The 18,796-nt window shown below is 63.3% G+C and overlaps 1 protein-coding gene across 1 annotated transcript in view; it reads left to right on the top strand.

Annotated features, from left to right (window-relative positions):
* The window catches only part of BTBD2 (BTB domain containing 2), a gene marked incomplete at its 5' end in the record, with an annotated part of 21,012 nt that continues 2,216 nt past the window's right edge, over positions 1-18,796 (top strand). The window contains 6 exons of the mRNA XM_081805153.1: positions 1-311; positions 11,577-11,696; positions 14,635-14,791; positions 16,462-16,567; positions 16,654-16,851; positions 18,539-18,731. Coding sequence (XP_081661279.1) covers positions 1-311; positions 11,577-11,696; positions 14,635-14,791; positions 16,462-16,567; positions 16,654-16,851; positions 18,539-18,731 — 1,085 coding nt within the window. The remainder of the gene's footprint in view (positions 312-11,576; positions 11,697-14,634; positions 14,792-16,461; positions 16,568-16,653; positions 16,852-18,538; positions 18,732-18,796) is intronic.

Genomic DNA, 18,796 nt, shown 5'->3' with positions numbered 1-18,796 from the left:
GCCGCCGCCGCCGCCGCCGCCGCCCCGGCCCCCGCCGCCCCCGGGCCGCCCCCCGCGCCCGCGCCCGGGCCGGGGCCGGGGCCGGGGCCGGGGTCGGGGCCGGGGCCGGGCGCGCAGGCCGCGGCGGGCGGGGAGCGGGCGGCCGAGGAGCCGGGGGCGGCGGCGCTCCTGCGCGAGCCCGTCTACAACTGGCAGGCCACCAAGCCCACGCTGAAGGAGCGCTTCGCCTTCCTCTTCAACAACGAGGTGCTCTGCGACGTGCACTTCCTGGTGGGCAAGGGGCTCGGCGCGCAGCGCATCCCGGCGCACAGGTGGGCCGCCGCCCCGCGCCCCGCACCCCGGGCCCTGGGACCCCCCCTCCCCCACCGCCCCATCCGCGGACCCTGCCATCCGCGGCACCAGACCGCTCCAGGAACCCGCCACCCCACAGGATCCCGGGGACCCACTTTGCCCCCGGCCTATGACCCTGCCAGGCCCCCATCCACCGCTCAGCCCTCTGATACTAGCCATACCCTGGCCTTGGGACCCCCGCCTCTCCATCCCCCCGCAGACTCCTGCCACCCAGTCCAGGATCTCCAGGCACAGCCGCCCCCACCGTCCTGCCCCAGTGACCTCCTGCACCAAGTGCCGCATCCTTCCCCGGTGGTGGCCCCCAGGCCCCCACCAGACCCCCGCCTCTTGAACCCAGAAGCCCGGACTCCTAAACCACATAACCCCCTCAGTGATCCCAGTTCTGTGACACCCCAGCCCCATGTCCGCCCTGGCCTCCAGGCCTTCTCTCTGAAAAAGGGGGCATTGTTGGCCCAGGTCCGGCCCCCCTGCCAGTCTCCAGGGTGCAGCCCTCAGACCCCAGGGCAGGGTGGGACTGATAGCAGACTCCCCGTCCATTCCCTGTCTCTCTGACTCTGCTCCCCGTTGCACTCCAGGGAGCTGGGGGAGGGGGCCTCACTGGGAGGGCTCCATTGGGGGAGAGGGGCTGGGGGGTTTCTTGCCACTGGCCTGGAATGTTCCGCAGCCTGCTGTGAGCGGTCCGCCCTGCCTTTCTGACATGTGGCCTTTATTTAACCTGTGCCTTTGAGATGTTTCTGGCTTTTTCTTGGTTATTTATGTACAACTGGATCTAGATTCCTGCCTACAGAAGGTTCCAGGCCTGTGGTTGGGTCCCCAGGACCTCCCGTGGCTCCTCCCTCCCCTGTGTGTGTGCAGCCACATGGGCCTCACCCCCACCCAAGCCTGGAGTAGGGGGACTGATCCCTGAGGCACCCCCCCCACCCCGGCCTCTCTCATGTCCACCTGTGCTCCTAAATACTGCTTAGCCCAGTCTGGCCTTTAAAGCTCCCCCCGCCGACCCCGCTCCCACCAAGCTTCAGGGAACACATGGAATGAGCAAGGTGAGGCTACATGGGCTCCTGCCCCCCCTGACCCAAGCCCTTTGGAGATGGGGCCAGGTGGATGCAGCTGGAAACCCCACAGGGAGGGGGAAGGGCGACCTCAGGGTTTCTGCTTCAGGGGAGCGAGGGGGTCCCCTGGGCACCACTAACCTTAGGACATGTACTCGACTGTGTGTGGCTGTTGGTGGTGAAGAAGGGATGAGGAAGGTGGGCATGGGGACCCCCAGAGAAGTGGGGAGAAGGGTGTGGCGCTGCTGGGCTCAGGAGAATGGCTGGGAGCAAGGGCTCTGGTAGGAAGATCAGCCCGGCGTGATATTTAGTGAGCTTTTCTGAGAGCAGCAGGGAGATACAGGGCCCTGGGAGGGGATGACAGGGATCCGTACCCTGAGCAAGTGGTGCTGAGCAGGGCGAGGGGGAGGGGAGGCCTGGAGAGCAGAGGGGCTGGGCACGCAGCAGGGGCAAGGGGGCACTGCGGGCCAGAGGGACATCGTCGGCTTTGAAGGGGGGCCCAGCTGTAGATGGAGCCTGCAGGCACTTGGTGAGGACCGTAGAAACAGGGCTCCTCTCCCTGGTGCGGTGAGGTGGCAGCTTGGTAGGGGAGGGAGAGTCGGGGCTGCGGCGGGGGACCCCCAGACCCTGGCTCCAGCATCGGGGGAAAGGACAGAGTGGTGGGAGGTAATGGGGCAGCCTGGGGGGGGGTGTAGATGGGGGATTAGTGCTTAGGAATGGCTGTGAGGAGCCACCCTGAAAGTGGGGTCTGGGATGAGGCTCTTCTGGGCATGCTGACATTCACCTTCAGACGGGCCCACCCACTGGACCCGTGGCTTCTCCCACTAGTGGCCACACGAGTCCCGAGTCCCCAGGGAGCCTGGCCCCCTGGCACACCTTGCTGGTTCCTGCAGGCGTCGGTCGTCCCTGGGCCCCAAAGACTCCCTGAGCATGTGTGTTTGCTGTCCAGAGAGGGTCCGGGTCAGGCTGATAGCACTTTTCTGGTCCCATTTGCCCTGGTATTGATGCCCCACTATTTGGCCTTTACTGATAGAAAGTTCTAGTTCTTTTTCTTTCTTTTCTCCCTTTGGGTTGTGATTTTGTACAGATTGGTGAAATTTTACCTGCAGTGATCAGGTAGATCGCTGCCCAGCGAGTGGCCCTGGGCTTTCTGTGCCTCAGTTTCCCCACCTGTGAACTGGGACTGACCACTCGGATGCCTCCACCCCAGGACTTCTGGGAGGATTGACTTGGTGACCCAACCAAGTGCTTATCACAGTGGTCCAGGGTGAGCTTAAATAAAGGTGGGGACATCATCCAGGGCGTGAGGTAGGCAAGTCTAGAGGCCGTGGTAGGAGGAGAGGCTGAATCCGAGTGCGGAGCGTGGAGGAGGTGAGGCTCCGTACCCCAGAGCCCCGATGGTGCATACAGGTGCTCCCCGCCTGGGCCCAGACCCCAGGAAGTGATGGTAACCTGACCGTGGGGAAACCTGGCACACCCCACCTGGGCCAGGGGTCACGGTCAACTTCAGAGTGATGTAGAGTGGCCTGTCAGGGACCCCTGATGGGACGGGACCAGAAGGGCACCTCGCCTCTGTAGTTCTTCCCCAAACCCATAACCCCAGTGCCGTGGGTTGAGTGGTGGCCCCCCAAAAGGTGTGTCTTCATCCCAGTCCCTCGTACCTGTGAGTGGGACCTTATTTGGAAAAGGGTCTTTGCAGATGTGATTAAGTTCAGGGTGAGATCATCCTGGAATATCTGGTGGGCTCTAAACCCGATGACAAGTGTCCTCCTAAGAGACACAGAGGAGAGACAGAGGAGAAGCCCCTTGATGAGCATGGAGTCAGGCACTGGAGTGCTGTGGCCAGAGGCCAGGGGACCCCTGGGGCCCCGTGGAGCTGGAAGAGGCAGGTAGGAGCCTCCCCCGGAGCCTCCCGAGGGCCCTGCCGCACCTCCATCTGGGGCTTCTGGCCTCCAGGACTGGGAGAGGATGAAATCCTGTTGTCGGGAGTCGCCTGGCATGTGGTGCCTTGTTAGAGCAGTCGTGGGAAACCGAGATCTCCAGATTGATCGCAGGAAAGCAGCTGACAAGCCCAGATCAGGGACACGCTGCGGGACACCTGGCCGGGCGTCCTGGAGGCTGTCAGGTCACGAGAAACAAGGAAAGGTGGAGATGTTGCCACATGCTAGGGGCGCTGGGAAGGAGGTGACCAGGTGGTGTCCTGGGGCAGAGAGGGGTTAGCGCCAGGACATGGGAACCAGTGTGGCTGAGGCCGCCTCCAAAAAGTGGGGGCTCGTGCGAACCCCCCCGCGACCCTCCCCCCGGGCGGGCATGGGCTCCGGGCGCAGGCTGACCTGGGCTGTGGGGCAGGAGGGCGGGCATCGTGTAGGCTGAGGAGCGGGCCCTGGCCCCTGGTCCCGAGGCTCTGCCTGGCCTTCACCCTGTACGCTTTTCCCTCTAAGCTCCCGATGACGGGCACCCCCATGGTGGTGGTCATGGGCTTGCTCCTCTCCTTCCCTGCTGCCTTCGGAGCCCCAGGAGAAGGCCCGGCATGCAGTAGGTGCTCAGTAACTGCAGGGCACCGACCTGCCCGAATCAGATGTCTGCGCTCCCTTGCCGGGCGGGCTCTGCGGACGTGCTGCGGGGCTCAGGGTAGGGCGGCCCTTGCGTGCGAGCCAGGCGCTGCTGCGGTCAGTATCTCAGACGCCCGAGCTCGTCCGTCTGGGAGGATGTAGCAGAGAAGGCCAGCGAGCGGAACGGGCCTTCTGGGGTCTCTCCTGGCATCGATCCGTGTTCTGCTACAAGAACATTTTTTGATGACTCTGGCTTTCCGGTATGTTTTGAGAACTGCTGAGGCCCTTGTTCCCAATTTTATTCTTTGTCAAGACTTCTTCAGCTGGTTGCACATTTACCCTTTTGGCATCGATCGCCCATCCGTCCCTCCCCACTTCCCTCAAACAGTCATGGACACATGGTGCTGGAGGGAAGCTGTCCCTCCGCGGCTGACATTCCAGCCCGGCATCAGCCAACTTAGGTAAACAGCCTCCGTTCCCCGTACTTAATTCTGCCCAGCAGGACAGGTGTGGACAACACATCAGTGAATGAGCACGGCCGTGTCCCACAAAACTTCATTTGCAGAAACAAGGGGTTGGCCGGTTTGCGGGCCCCTGGGCAGACTCATGGTTCCATAGGATCTCTAGAATCAGTTCATCAAGTGCTGAAGGAATTTACTGGGGGGGCGGGTCCACCAGCGATACCGGGCTGGGCAGAGCGAAGTTTAAGGTACAGAGTGTATCTGGGAGCAAGGTCTCTCTCCATTTGTTCAGGGCGGTTTTTGTGTTCCTAGGACAGTTTTGTGGTTTTCTCCATGAGGCTTTTGCATATTTATTGCTGATTTTTGCTCACTTATTTTTTTTTCTCTGTTGTGGATAATCTTCATTATATTTTTCCAGCTGGCTCTTGCTGGGAAGCTGTATGTTTTTTGCATATTTATTTCTATCTGGTTTGAGCGATTTCTGTCCGAGCCCTTGTTCGTGTTAATTGTTCAGTGGATTCTGTGGTCTGGCACTGTCTGATACTTTCCTGTGATGACGGGAATGTTCTCGATTTACACCGTCCAGCCTAGCTGCACGTGGCTACTGAGCATCTGAATACAGCAGTCGCAACTGAGGAGTTGAATCTTTCATTTTTTAAAAAGATTTTATTTACTTATTTGAGAGAGAGCGAGCATGAGTGGGGGGTGGAGAGGCAGAGGGAGAGGGAGAAGCAGGCTCCCTGCTGAGCAGGGAGCCCGATGCGGGACTCGATCCCAGGACCCTGAGATCATGACTTAAGCTGGAGGCAGATGCTCAACCGACTGAGCCACCCAGGCACCTTCGTACTGCACTTCTGACCACAGGACATTGCTCCGTAACAGGTGAGAGCAAGGAGCCTTTGTGTTTTGTTTTTCATCGACAAATGGGACCACGGGTGCTGGTTTCCGACGGCTTCTCTCAAGTTTCTCTCGGTTCCCTGCTTGTGGAGGGTTTTCGTGAGTGTGAGTGTGGGGTGCTCCCAAGCCCTTTCCTGGAGTCTGGTCTGTTTGGCCTGACAATTGTCTGTGTGGAAAGTGTGCACCGCCGTGTGGCCGCTGCCCCCTGAGGTCCCCCTGCCCACTTGCTGCCATCACCGGCCTGCCTTCTGTCTCTCCCGGCCTGCTGTTTCTAGAAATTTCATGTAATTAGAGTGATACAGCATGTCATCTTCAGTCTGGCTTCTTGAAAGTGTTTGAGGGGCGCCCGGGGGGCTCGGTCAGTTAAGCATCTGCCTTCGGCTCTGGTCGTGATCTCGGGGTCCTGGGATCGAGTCCTGCGTCAGGCTCCCTGCTCGGCGGGAAGCCTGCTCCTCCTTCTCCCCCTACACCTACCCCTGCCCCTGTGCTCTCTCTTTCCCTCTCTCTCTGTCTCAGATAAATAAAATGTTTAAATAAAAGAAAAAGTTTTTGAGATTCATCCACGTTGTTGTGTGTATCAGTACACTCAACCCTTGAACCATGTGGGGGTTAGGGGAGCCGGCCTCCTGCACAGCCAAAAATCCACACGTAACTCCACCCCTGAGACCTCACCCACTGACAGCCCAGTGGGGACCGCAAGGCTCACGAGTGCGCGAACAGTGCGTGCTCTGTTATCTACCATGTGCTGTGTTCTTAGAATCGAGAGTCATAAGGAAGAGAAAGGGCGTTTTGAGTCCCATGCTGCCTTCACTGAGAAACATCCGCCGGTGTGTGGACCCACACTGTTCAAGGGTCAGCTACAGCCCGGTTACCTTTCTTTTTTTATTTTAATTTTATTTGTGGGGGGGGGAGGGGCAGAGGGAGAGGGAGAAGAATCCCGAGCAGGCTCCTCGCTCAGTGCGGAGCCTGACGCGGGGCTCGATCTCACGGCCCTGAGAGCATGACGGGAGCCGAAATCAAGAGTCCGAGGATTTTTTTGGTTTTTTTTGAAGATTTTATTCATTTGACAGAGAGAGACACAGCGAGAGAGGAACACAAGCAGGGGGAGAGGGAGAGGGAGAAGCAGGCTTCCCGCGGAGCAGGGAGCCCGATGCGGGGCTCGATCCCAGGACCCCGGGATCATGATCTGAGGGATCTCAGACGCTTGACTGACTGAGCCGCCCAGGGGTCCCAGCTCAGTTATGGTTATTGCTAAAGTAATTCACACCGTCGCTGAATTCAGCCGCAGGGACCGACCGCGGTGTGTCCACTCACCAGCCGCCGGGCATCCGGGCTGTGTGCGGTTTCTGGCTGCCGTGTGCACTGGGGCATGAGTCTGTGTGTGGACACACGGTTCCTTTACTCTTGGACAAATACCTGGGAGCGGACCCTTGGAATTGGGGGTAACTCTGACATTTGACAGTTGAAGAAAGCGCCAGCCTGGGGCGCCTGGGTTGCTCAGTCAGTTGAGCATCTGCCTCTGGCTCAGGTCGTGATCCCGGGGTCCTGGGATCGAGCCCTGCATCGGGCTCCCTGCTCGGCGGGGAGTCTGCTTCTCCCTCTGACCCTCCTCCCTCTCATGCTCTCTGTCTCTTAAATAAATAAAATCATGGGGCACCTGGGTGGCTCAGTCGGTTGAGCGACTGCCTTCGGCTCAGGTCACGATCCTGGAGTCCCGGGATCGAGTCCCGCATTGGGCTCCCTGCTCGGCGGGGAGTCTGCTTCTCCCTCTGACCCTCCCCCCTCTCATGTGCTTTCTCTCTCTCAAATAAATAAATAAAATCTTAAAAAAAAAAAGCAAGCAAGGAAGCGCCAGCCTGCTTTGCGGTGCGTCCACACTGCCTGCCCCGCGTGCTGGTCTCGCGGCCACACTGCTCCCCCTCTCCCCCCATCTCTGGGAGGGTCTGCCCACAGCCGCTGTCCCTTCTGAAATGTCTGGGGGGCTTCCCTTTGGCGAGAGGTCTTCAGGGGCTCGTTCTGTGCTTGCCTGTGTTCCGAGCGTCTCCTTCTGGAGTCCGTCCGAAGGACATCATCCCTTCATCTAAGCTGTCCTAGTTTGTTGGCATGAAACTGTTGAAATTCTTTCATCTTTAGGGTCCGCAGTGACGGTCCCGCCCTCGCGGCTGATTTTGTGGCTTGTGTCTCTTCCGTGGGCGGCGGGTTCTGGGTTCCCCCCTGCGCCCAGGCTCACGAGGTCCCACCGTCCCCTTGTGGGCTCCCTTCTCTGCTTGGGTGGGTTTGCTCCCCACTGTCGGACGCCTGAGGCGGGAGCTCCCCTGGCTGATTCCCAGGCTTTGCCTCGTGGATTTGCCACATTTGCTTCTAAAACGGCGCCTCTTTCCTCGTGGCGGGTGGCGTTTCCATTTTCAGGCCGGCCGAGATCCTCTCTCCTTTGCCGCGCGTTCCTCCCCCCGTGGGTTGCTTCGAAGTGTGTTCGTTTCCAAACATTTGGGGATTTCTCAGATTTCCTCTGGTTGTGGACGGCTAATTCCTCTGTTTGGAGAGCGTGCCCTGGCTGACGTCAGCCCTGGTCGTGCGCTCGCCTGGGGACCGTTCCGTGTGCGCGTGGAGGGTTCGGTCGGGCCAGCGGTGCCGGGTGGGCCGTGGTCCACGCGCCGCTCCGCCAGCCTTCGAGAACAGTCCGGAAACTCCAGCTCTGGAGGTCCGGCTGTCTCTGTCTCCCTCAGCGCTCGGCTTCTGCTTCGCGTACCTGGGGAGTCCGCTGCCAGGTGCGTGCACACCCACGACGACTCCCCGCGGCCGGCGCTCGGCCCCCTGAGCCCAGGAAATGCGCATCTCCAGTGAGGGCCGGATCCTGACGCCCGTCCTGTCGGATTCAGGCCGTGTCTGCGGGCTGTGCCTCCCTCATCCCCCGCGGCCACTCCCGCTGTGTGGTTGGATGTCAGGCAGTGGCCTGCATCCTTCCCGGGGCATCGTGGCCGGAGGCCTGCCACCGCCGTCCCCTCCGAGTGGCTCTTCCCGGGGGACACTGTGAGGCTCTGCGCACACCCTGTGTCCTCTCCGTGTTGCCCCAGGCCCTCGTGCTGGGGTGAGGACTCTCCCCATGCACGGCTGCGGCCCAGGTGTTTGCTGGCGGTGCTTTTCCGCGTCCGTGACTGCTTCTGCGTTCATCAGCTGGGGTTCTGAAGGGAAGAGCGGTCCCTTCTTTCCGCTCCTCCGCTCACGCGGTTAGGTAGTTCTGTCTTCGTGGACGTGGGTATGTATGTTTTGCAGGACGTGTACGATGTCGTGGCTCGTGTTGTCCCAGATTTGGCCATCCCGCGTCCTCCTAACGCTTCCCCATCGCGCTCGGAGCGTTTTACTTGCTGGCCCCGCGAGACACTCCGAGCTCGTCTTGTCCTTTCCCCGCTCCGGCCCCGGAGTCCGCCACGTCTCCAGGGAGCTGGTCCTGTTTGTTGGTGTGGGATGTAGACCCCAAGCTCCGGGTGCTGGGCGTCCCCTCGCCGCCGGGCTGCCCGTGTGTGGAGCCGCAGGATGGTCCCCATGCCTCCACTCCAGGCCAGCACCCCGGAATCCGCGCCCCTCCCGCACTTGTCACCCTGTGCCCTCGGCGGAGAACCCAGCTTGCACCATCCACCACATGCCTGCTTCGTGGCGCCGCCCAGAGCACACGACTCTCTGCTCGGGAGCGACACCGAGGAAGCGCGGGGCCACGGCCCCTCTGGGGGGGCGCCCGCTTGTGCGTGGCTCTCTTGGCCCTCGCCCCCATTCCCAAAATACTTGGGTGTTCCCGCCTCACTCAGTCCTGCCCCAGCCCCGGCTCCCACCCTCTCCTCGCTGTCTCTGTGGACGGGACCCCTCTGGGGACCTCCTGGGAGTGGGGTCCTGCGGGATGTGTCCTGGGTCTGGCTCCTCTCACTAAGCCCGGTGTCCTGGGGGTCCCTCCGCGTCGTGGCAGGTGTCGGGGTCCCTTCCTTCTTGAGGCTGGAGCGTGTTCCCGCGTGGGGACGGAAGGACAGGTTGTGTGTGTCCTTCATCCACGGACATGGGTGCGCCCCCCTTCTGGCCGCTGGGACACACGCTCTGTGAACACAGGCGTGCAGGCCGTGGGGACGCGTGCGCCCGTCTCTCCCGCACGTGCACCAGGTGTGAGCTGCTGGTTCTCGGCCGCTCGGGCTGGGCCAGCAGAGGAGCTGCCAGATGGTTCCCACAGCGGCCGCGTACCTCGCGCTCCCGCCAGCCTCGCCGCGGGTACTGCTCTCTCCACATCCGTGTGGCCTCTCGTCACGGTCTGCATGGCTCGTCCCAGCCGTCTGCGTGGAGCGAGGCAGCGTCCCCTGGGGGGCAGATCGGGGCTTGGAGAAGACCGGGCGGCCAGCCAGGCGGGAGGGGCCGGAGGCGCGAGGGGGTGTGAGCAGAGGGCCCGGGGGTGCAGACACTCCTCAGACACGGCGGTCTTGCGGGGGGCGTGCGGTCAGCGGCCTCTTACTGCGGCGCTGGAATCCATTTTCCGGCGGGAAAGTGAGGTGCTTCCCCCAAGCTGGAGAGGAGGACCGGGAAGGCACTTTATTTATGGAGCACGTGTGGGGGTGCAGTGACGGGCCTGGGGCCGCCGAGGACACGGGTGAGGCTGGCCGTGCCTGGGGCAGGGCCACAGAGGCGTTTCCTGTCCCGTCCTGGGGCCAGACGTCCAAGGCCGAGGTGTCGCGGAGGCTCTGGAGACGGTCCTTCCTGCCTCTCCCAGCTCCTGGGGCTCCAGGCGTCCCCGGGCTCATGGCCGCGTCCCTCCCGTGTCTGTATCTGTCGCCACGTGGCTTCTCCCTGTGTCTGTGCCCAAAGTCCCCTCTCATGAGGACACCAGCGTGGGACTAGGGCCACCCTGCTCCCCCATATGACCTCACGTGAACCAGTCACGTCCACGAACACGATTTCCAAGTGAGGTCCCATTCCGGCCTTCCGGGTGGACGTGACTTCTGGGGGAGGCTGTCCTCCCCACTTGGATTCCCATCTGGTCCCCTGTCTTGGGTCTGGTCCCCAGACGTGCTCAAGCCCCGTGCACACGGCGGCCCGAACGAGGGCCTGGGAGGCGTGCCCCAGGATGGCGGGGAAAGTAGGAGCCAGGGAAGGAGGTCCTTCTCCCTGTTAAGAGTCGGGGGCTGCCCAGGGCGCCTGGGTGGTTCAGATGGTTAAGCGTCTGCCTTCGGCTCAGGTCATGATCCCAGGGTCCTGGGATTGAGCCCCGCATCGGGCTCCCTGCTAGGCGGGGAGCCTGCTTCTCCCTCTGCCTCTCTCTCTCTCTCTGACTCTCATGAATGAATAAATAAAAAAACATTAAAAAAAAAAAAAAAAGTCGGGGGCTGCCCAGCCTGGGGTTCGCTGGGAGCCATGGGTAGGCTGGGAAGGAGGATGTAGGGGCTGCTCTGAGCCCCGCGTGTGTCACGATGGGGACCCCGGGAGGGGGTGTGGTGCAGGGCCTTGTGGACCCGGGGTTGGGTGCTCTGAGGCAGACGGGCCATGGGGTGAGCCCTGGAGACTGCGGGTGGATAGCACAGAGCACAGAGTGGGCGGCCCCCATGGAGTGCTCCGGCTGGGGGGGGGTTGCAGCTGGCTCGAAGGAAGGCTGGGGGGCGCCTCACTTCTTGTCCTCGCCCACTGGGCCTTCCTGTCCTTTCGCTGAGAAGTCACGGGCAGGTGGGTCCCGTGTGGTCACATCACTCTGGATGAACCCTTCGGCCTCACGGCTACCACCTCCTAACGTTCCCCTGTGCTCCTGCCATTCCCCAGGCCCTGATGCCCTTCCCTGCGGCCTCAGCCCCGCTCCGATGTCCCTGCCAAGCCTTCCCTGACCCTCACTTCCCATCACAGGCTTATGTGCTTTCTGCCCCACAGTCAGGCTGTCCACGCACTGGACCTGCGCCTGCCTCCCTCCAGGACAGCCAGGACCCTAGCGCCCACAGCCTGAGCACGGAGGGGGGGGGTGTGCTTGGGGGGGACACCCACAGCCTGAGCGCAGGGGGTTGTGTGTTTGGGGGGGCACGGGGGACCTGCTGTTGCTGGGCCGGCTGCATAGCCTCACTCCTTGGCACCCCCCTCCTGGAAGCATCTGCCACTAGGATGTTCTGGGCCAGTGTCATCTGGGGCGCCGGCCGGAGCCGCTCCCCCAGCACCTCCTGTGGGGACACGTGGGGCCCTGACAGCCCCCAGACTGGGGTGCCGGGAACAGGCAGGGCCGCAAGGAGGGTAACCGGCCTCTTCTCTGACGCCAGGTTCGTGCTGGCCGTGGGCAGTGCCGTCTTCGACGCCATGTTCAACGGGGGGATGGCCACCACATCCACCGAGATCGAGCTGCCCGACGTGGAGCCGGCCGCCTTCCTGGCGCTGCTCAAGTAAGACTTCTAGATCTTTCCTGGAGGGGCGGGATGGAGGAGCCTGATGTTGTCAGACATGGAGACGCAGTTGAGGAAGAGGGCAGGGAGACCCCCAGCGACAGGGCCTCCGGAGCCCCCTGGCTCCCGCAGGGTTCCAGGACTGCCTCTGAAGTGAGGGGTGGGCTCTGGAGGCCCCCACCCCGTTTTCATTTTTGTATGTTTTTAACTGAGACGTAATTCCCAGATGGGACAGTCCACCCATTGGCAGCGCACACTTCAGTGGTTTGTAATATGTCCGCAGTGTTGGTGACTGATTCCACACCCCGTCACCCACTCCCCTCCCCCGGCCCCCACGAGCCCCCTTCCCGTCCGCGGATGAGCCTGCTCTGGACTTGTCACCCACGTGGACTCACACCCCGCGTGGCCTTCCGTGTCTGGTTCCCTCCCTGAGCGTCGTGGGCTCAGGGTCCGTCCCGGGGCCGCGCGTGCAAGTCCCCATTCTCACCCGTTGTGGTCAACAGGGGTTGTGGAAGAAGTAAGATAATGTAAGAATGTTCAATACCAGCTCTAGTTGTTTCTTCTTGAGCCTCAAAATTCCCTCAAGTGCATTAGCATCAGAGCGGTGAGCGCCCGGGGCGGGGGCTGCGCGCTCCGAGCAGGGGGAAGCGAGGCTGTGGGCTGGCCGGGCTCTTTCCCTCCGCTGAGCACAGGCCTCTGGCTTCTAGAAACACCGGGTGTAAATCATGGTGGGGAACTTTACAGACTGTTCCAAACAGTTAACATGTCTTTTTAAATGCAGAGTTTATTTTTTCTCTTTCGATTATAAAGATGGCACAGACTCACAGAGGGGGAGAGAGAGAGGAAGGAAGGAAAGAAAGGAAACAAAGGAAAATTCAGCAGGTGTGAAGGACAGGATGAGCCGCCCCCTGCCGTGTTCAAGGCCGCGTGGGTGCTCCCCTCCCCCGCCATCCACAGCTCACTGCCAGGCGGGGCTTTGTTCCCGTTGGTCCCGTCCGCAGACGCCCCTTAATACGTGCCGCCCTCTGATACGCTTGGACGCTTGGTCCTGTGTGCCACTCCCAGCGTCTTCCCGAGGACAGGTAGCACTTTGGGGAACAATCTCATGGATTTGTCATCGTGTAACTTCTCAGATTGCTAAGACCAGGGGCGGATGGGCTTCGTCCCCACCACTCACCCTGCGGCTGGTGTTGTAAAAGCAGCCGGACTATTTGTAAATGATCGGGGAGGGGGGGCTGGGTGCCAGTAAAACTTCATGTACGAGAACAGGTGACAAAACCATGATGAGCTGTCACTTCGTACCCACCTGGGCAGCTATTATGAAAAACACAGAAAAACAAAAGAAGATAACAAGAATGAGTGAGGAGTGGGGGATTGGGACCCCCGTGCGGGGCCAGTGCGGATGGGAGACGTGGCCACCTCTGCGAGACAGGAGGGGGGTCCCTCAAGAGGTTTAAACGTGGAGTCACCGTGTGACCCAGCAATTCCGCTGCTGAATGTCTATGTGAGAACTGAGAGCAGGGACTCAAACAGGTACTCACGCACCCATGTTCACAGCGGCACGATCCACATGGGGCGGACACAACTCAAGTGTCCACCCATGGGTGCAGGATAAACACCACGTGTCCATCTACACGCTAGAATGTTAACATGGACAGACCCCGAGGACACCGAGCTCAGTGAGAGGAGCCAGACCCGGAAGGACACATCCCGCAGGACCCCACTCCCAGGAGGTCCCCAGAGGGGTCCCGTCCACACAGACAGAGAGGAGAGGGTGGGAGCCAGGGCTGGGGCAGGGGGTGGGGAGTCCGTGCTTCATGGGGACAGAGTCTCCATGTGCGGAGATGGAACGTTCTGGAAACGGAGGGTGGGGGTGGTCGCAGGACAGGGTGAGTGTGTCTCATGCCACTGAAGCGTATGCCTAAAAATGCTTACAGTGGTTATGCTGTGCATGTATTTTTTAAAGTTTTATTTAAGTAATTTCTAGCCCCGATGTAGGGCTTGAACTCACAACCCTGAGATCAAGAGTTGCATGTTCTTCCGACTGAGCCAGCCAGGCGCCCCCTTGTTGTGTGTAGTTTATTGTAATTTTTAAAAAAATAAATAAAAGAGATGTTCATGAGAAAACACACAAACAGGTGACGGGTTGCAATTAGCCAAAACCCTGGCTTAGATTGAACTCAGGAGGGATGCTGGGTTCCGGCCATAGCCTCCGTCCTCTGGCTCCCGGTTCCCATCGCTCCCGCTGAGCTGCTCCCCGCAGGGCTGACGCTGTCCTCCCCGCTGGCGTGTGAGTGGCCGACCCCGTCACAGGTGCGCCTACTGCACTGCTGACCTCGGGTCCGGGGTCTCCCTGACCCCACAGGATTACAGCTGCTGATGTGTGAGGCTGTGTGCGGCTTCCAGCACATTCTCGGGGGACCCCGGACACGGGCACAGCCTTCCGGGCCTTGCTCTTGCTCTTCATGCTGCATCCCGCCGGCTTCGGCCCAGGGTTCTCATCTCTCCACCGCCTCGTTCTGTCAAATTGACCGTACGTCCACGTTCCGAGTGTGGGGACGGTGGTGGTCATAGTGCCTGGGTCAGGCTGGCCTTCCTGGTCCTGCGACCTGCCCGGAACTCGCTGAGCCTTGCAGCCACGGGACGGCCGTCCCAGGGCAGATCCCACGCAGGTGCCTCCAGGGGAGTGGGGGGCCTTCCGTGTTGTGCCCTGGCGCAGGCCGTCACACCGGGAAGGAAGGGGCCCGCCGTATAGACCCGCGATCCGGTGGTGGAGGTGGGTGGGAGAGCCTCTGGCTGGTCTTGGTGGGTAATGGTCTTTGCCAGGTCATAGGGCAACAGACGCTGGTTCTGGAAGGCTCCTGGGGCTGGGCTGGTGGGGCAGGGGCTGGAGTGATGTCTGCCAGCCGGGTCTGACGGTCCTAGCGTCCTGTCTTAGGTTTCTCTACTCGGATGAGGTTCAGATCGGGCCCGAGACGGTCATGACCACGCTGTACACAGCCAAGAAGTACGCGGTGCCCGCGCTCGAGGCCCACTGCGTGGAATTCCTGAAGAAGAACCTCCGGGCTGACAATGCGTTCATGCTGCTGACGCAGGTGCGGGACGAGGACACGGGAACTGGCCAGGGTGCGCAGGGTGGGGGGTGGCGAGGATGCGTTTGAGCGGGGACGCTGGGACCAGGCGAGGACGCCGCTGTGCTGGGGGTGTGCGGCTGGGGCGCGGGGCAAGGACGAAGGCGGGACAGGTAAGGGCGAGGTGCGCAAGGCGATTAGGGCGGACGCGGGGTGGGGGGCGGGGCAAGGGCAGGTGTGCTGGGACGGGGGTGGGGGAGGGCGAAGACGAAGGCGCGCGGGGCCGGGCGAGGGCGTGGCGCCAGGTGAGGACACGGGGTCGCGCGCCGGAGAGGGCGCGGGTGCACGGGGGTTGGGGGCGCGAGGCCTGGGAGAACGCGGGTGTGCGGGTGCGGGGCGAGGACACGGGTGCGAGGGGTCCGGCGGAGGCCTGGGGCAGGGGCACCAGGTGAGGATGACGTGCGCAGGGACCTGGCGATGACGCGGGGGTGGGGCTGGGGCGCAGGGGGAGGGGTGAGAGTACGGGGGCGGGGCAAGGACGAAGAGTGGATGGCGGGGGTTGGGGAAGGTAAGGACCGGGTGCGCAGGGGTTAGGCGAGGACGCTGGGCCGGGCGAGGAAGCGGGCGCGCTGTGCGGGTGGGTTAGGGTGCGGATGCAGTGGGGGGCGGGTGAGAACGCGGGTGCATAGGGGCAGGGCCGGGACCCTGAGACTGGGCGCAGGTGCGCGGGGGCGGGGCAAGGACCGAGGTGTGCTGGTGGGGAGGGCAGGTGAGGGCGCGGGACCCCGCGAGCCTAAGGCGCGCGGGGGTGGGGGGGCGAAGGCGCGGCTTGCGGGAGTCGGTGAGGACGAAGGCGCGCGGGGGCCGGGTGAAGGACGCGGGTGGGCGTGGGTGCGGGCCGGGGAGGAGGGTGTGTGGGGGGGGAAGGCAGGGAGAGAGCGCAGGCGTGCGCGGGTTACGGGAGGGCCTGAGACCGACGGGGGTGGATCTCTGAGTGTTTGATGTCCCTTAAATTTTGCGACCCAGTGAGAGCTTCCCTTCCCTCCCCTCCCCTCATTCCAAGCTGGTCCTTTCCAGCAGAGCGCCTGGCCCTTGTTTGGCTGAAGGTTTTCTGCCTACGTTTTGACGCTCCTTTTCAGGGGTCAGGTGTGGGGAGAAAGTTATCATGACGCTTCTTGGAGTGGGTCCCTTTCAGGCTCTGTAGTCCCAGGCATGGGGGTGGGGCTGGCGTGGCCACGGGGACTGGAGGCAGGGAAGGATGTGGACACGGGCGGGTAGGGGACAGGGCCGCCCAGGGGATGGGGAGCGTGACCGGGCCAGAGCCGGGCCTGTCGTGTGGCACGGAGAGCCGTGGCCGCGGGGAGCTTGTGCTGGCCCGGAGCCGCCTGGGCGAGGGAGCCAGAATCTTCTCGGCTCCGGGTTCCCGCACCCCGCCTGCAGGTTCCTGGTGGAGCAACCTCTGGGGGACAGAAGTGCACGGCTCCCCTGTCCGCCGGCCTGGCGCGGTCCCCTCCCCGGGGCCTCCTGCCTTCCCCGGGGGCCCTGTCCTGTCCGCGGACCCCGTGTCCGGCCATGGAGGTGCGGGCCCTGTGGGCTCCGCGGCCCGCGCCGCGTGAGATTCATGACGGGGTGTGACCCGAGGGGCGTCCGGGGCCCCGCCTCGGGCCGTGGGTTGACGCGCGGCCTCTCGCCAGGCGCGTCTCTTCGACGAGCCGCAGCTGGCCAGCCTATGCCTGGAGAACATCGACAAGAACACGGCCGACGCCATCACCGCCGAGGGCTTCACTGACATCGACCTGGGTAAGGCCCTGGGGCGCCGGGGCGCGTGGCCGCCGTGGGGGGAGCTGAGAGCCCGCGAGGCCGCTGAGCTGGTCCCGTGCCCGCAGACACGCTGGTGGCCGTGCTGGAGCGGGACACCCTGGGCATCCGGGAGGTGCGCCTGTTCAGCGCCGTCGTCCGCTGGTCCGAGGCCGAGTGTCAGCGGCAGCAGCTGCCCGTGACCCCCGAGAACAAGCGCAAGGTGCTGGGCAAGGCGCTCGCCCTCATCCGCTTCCCGCTCATGACCATCGAGGAGTTTGCCGCAGGTAACGGTCAGGGGGCGGGGGCCGCTCGGCGGGAGCACGACCCCCAGGGACCCCAGGTGTGACCCCGAGCCAGCTGTGGGCAGCGCGGGTGGGCCGCTCTGCCGAGGACGCCCTTGCCGTGTCGCGTGGACAGTGTGGAGCGCGTGTCCGTGTGTAAAGACCCAACGCCCCACAGACGCCACCCGACGGGCGCCTGGGTTCCCTTCCCTCCGCGTCCCGAGTGTCCGTGCGCGTGCTGGGCCACCGCGGGCCCCCGGCTTGGGTTCCCGTCCTGGGGGCCGGGCTCTGGCTTCAGCATCCTGGGCAAGCCTGCGCGGGCTGGGAGGTGGCCGGGCCCCGGGCCAACGTGGGGGCAGCCGCGACCGTGCTTCCTGCCCCGTGTGGACGCAGTGCTGCCGGCCTCCTCTCCGGGCTCCGGGGCTGGCGGGTCCCGGGGAACCCCCCCCCCCGGGTTGCCAGATTGAGCGGCAGCGGTAAAGAACTGTTTGGCACGGCTGTTTTGCACGCGCCAGCCGGGACGCACTTCTGCAGAGTAGTTGTCTCTGACGGGAAGTTCAGGTCCGGCTGTTCTGTCCGTGCCCGGATCGCTCATTCATCGAACGCGTAGTGAGTGCCTCTCGTGTGTGGGGACCACGGGGGCCTGGGCGCTACAGACCGGGGCCAGGTGGTTGTCAGGGGGCCAGGAGCACCGATGTCCCTGACGTGGCCCAGGGGGCCCGGGGGCACCAGGCTGTGACAGAACCGCTCTGTCCCGTCCCCACACCAGCGGCAGCCTTGCTGGGCCCCTCCCTCCCCAGCCTGGCTTGCACCCCCAAAAGCGCTCTCCCTGTCCACGGGGACGCTCAACCCCCTGGGGCCCCAAGCCCTGCAGTTGCCATCCGTTCACCCTTGGTGTGGAGCCTCTGCTGCTTCCGGTGCCCCCCACTGCCCCTCGCCCCTCCCGTGAGGGTCCCCCCAGGCCGCCCCTGCTCTGCCCAAGGTCACTGGGAATGACCCCGTGTGTGTCCTCTGGGGTTGGACCTTGTGGCCCTTCGTCACTCAGCATGTTTTAGAGAACGCCCCTGCTTCTATGTCCCGCTGGAAAATACGAGATGAGACAGAAGTTGGAAAAAACTCCGCCCAGCTGAGTGCGCACGGCCGCGGTCTGATGTATTTTTCCTTCTGCATTTCCTATGCAGAGATTAAAGAGAAGCATGGTTAACACTCTGTATTCCACTTTGTATCTTCCTTACTCACCAAGAGCTGTCCCCACGGGTCCCCCGGGGCCACCCTGTCCTGAGTCCCGGGCTGTCACCAGCCTGCAGAGGCCAGCTCCCAGCGCTCGCCACCCCATGTCTGCCTCTGGGGTGCCCCCTCCCGGACCCCCCTCCGGATGGGGTCCTGTCTCGCGAGTCGCCCCTTGGCAGCTGACGGCTTCTCGTGAGCCTGGGCAGGGCGGCCTGGGCCGGGAGGGGCATGTTGCCCCAGGAGCCAGTGAATCGGACACCCCTCCAAGTGCCAGGCGGGGCTGTCCTGCCCCAGGGCTGCCCGAACCCCACCCCCACCCCCCGCCGCCGCCGCCGCCCCCGGGCGTCCTCACCTGAGATGCCCGTGCGGTGCCCTCGGGGCTCACGGCCGCCTTCCCCGCCCCCCCCAGCCGCCAGGCCGGCCCCCACCGCAGCCCGACCTCCGCCCCCTGTGCCCGCAGGGCCCGCGCAGTCGGGCATCCTCGTGGACCGCGAGGTGGTCAGCCTCTTCCTGCACTTCACCGTCAACCCCAAGCCGCGTGTCGACTTCATCGACCGGCCACGCTGCTGCCTCCGGGGAAAGGAGTGCAGCATCAACCGCTTCCAGCAGGTGGAGAGCCGCTGGGGCTACAGTGGCACCAGCGACCGCATCAGGTGGGCTGCCGCGCGCGGGGGTGGGGGTGGGGGGCCGGCCGGGGGCGGGGGAGCCGTCCGGGGGC

The sequence above is a fragment of the Leptonychotes weddellii genome, chromosome 1, assembly GCF_054177405.1.
Source record: "Leptonychotes weddellii isolate Sample4059 chromosome 1, ASM5417740v2, whole genome shotgun sequence".
NCBI lineage: Eukaryota > Metazoa > Chordata > Mammalia > Carnivora > Phocidae > Leptonychotes > Leptonychotes weddellii.
Note: the sequence above shows the minus strand (reverse complement) of the source record. Positions and strands in the feature narration are given on the sequence as shown.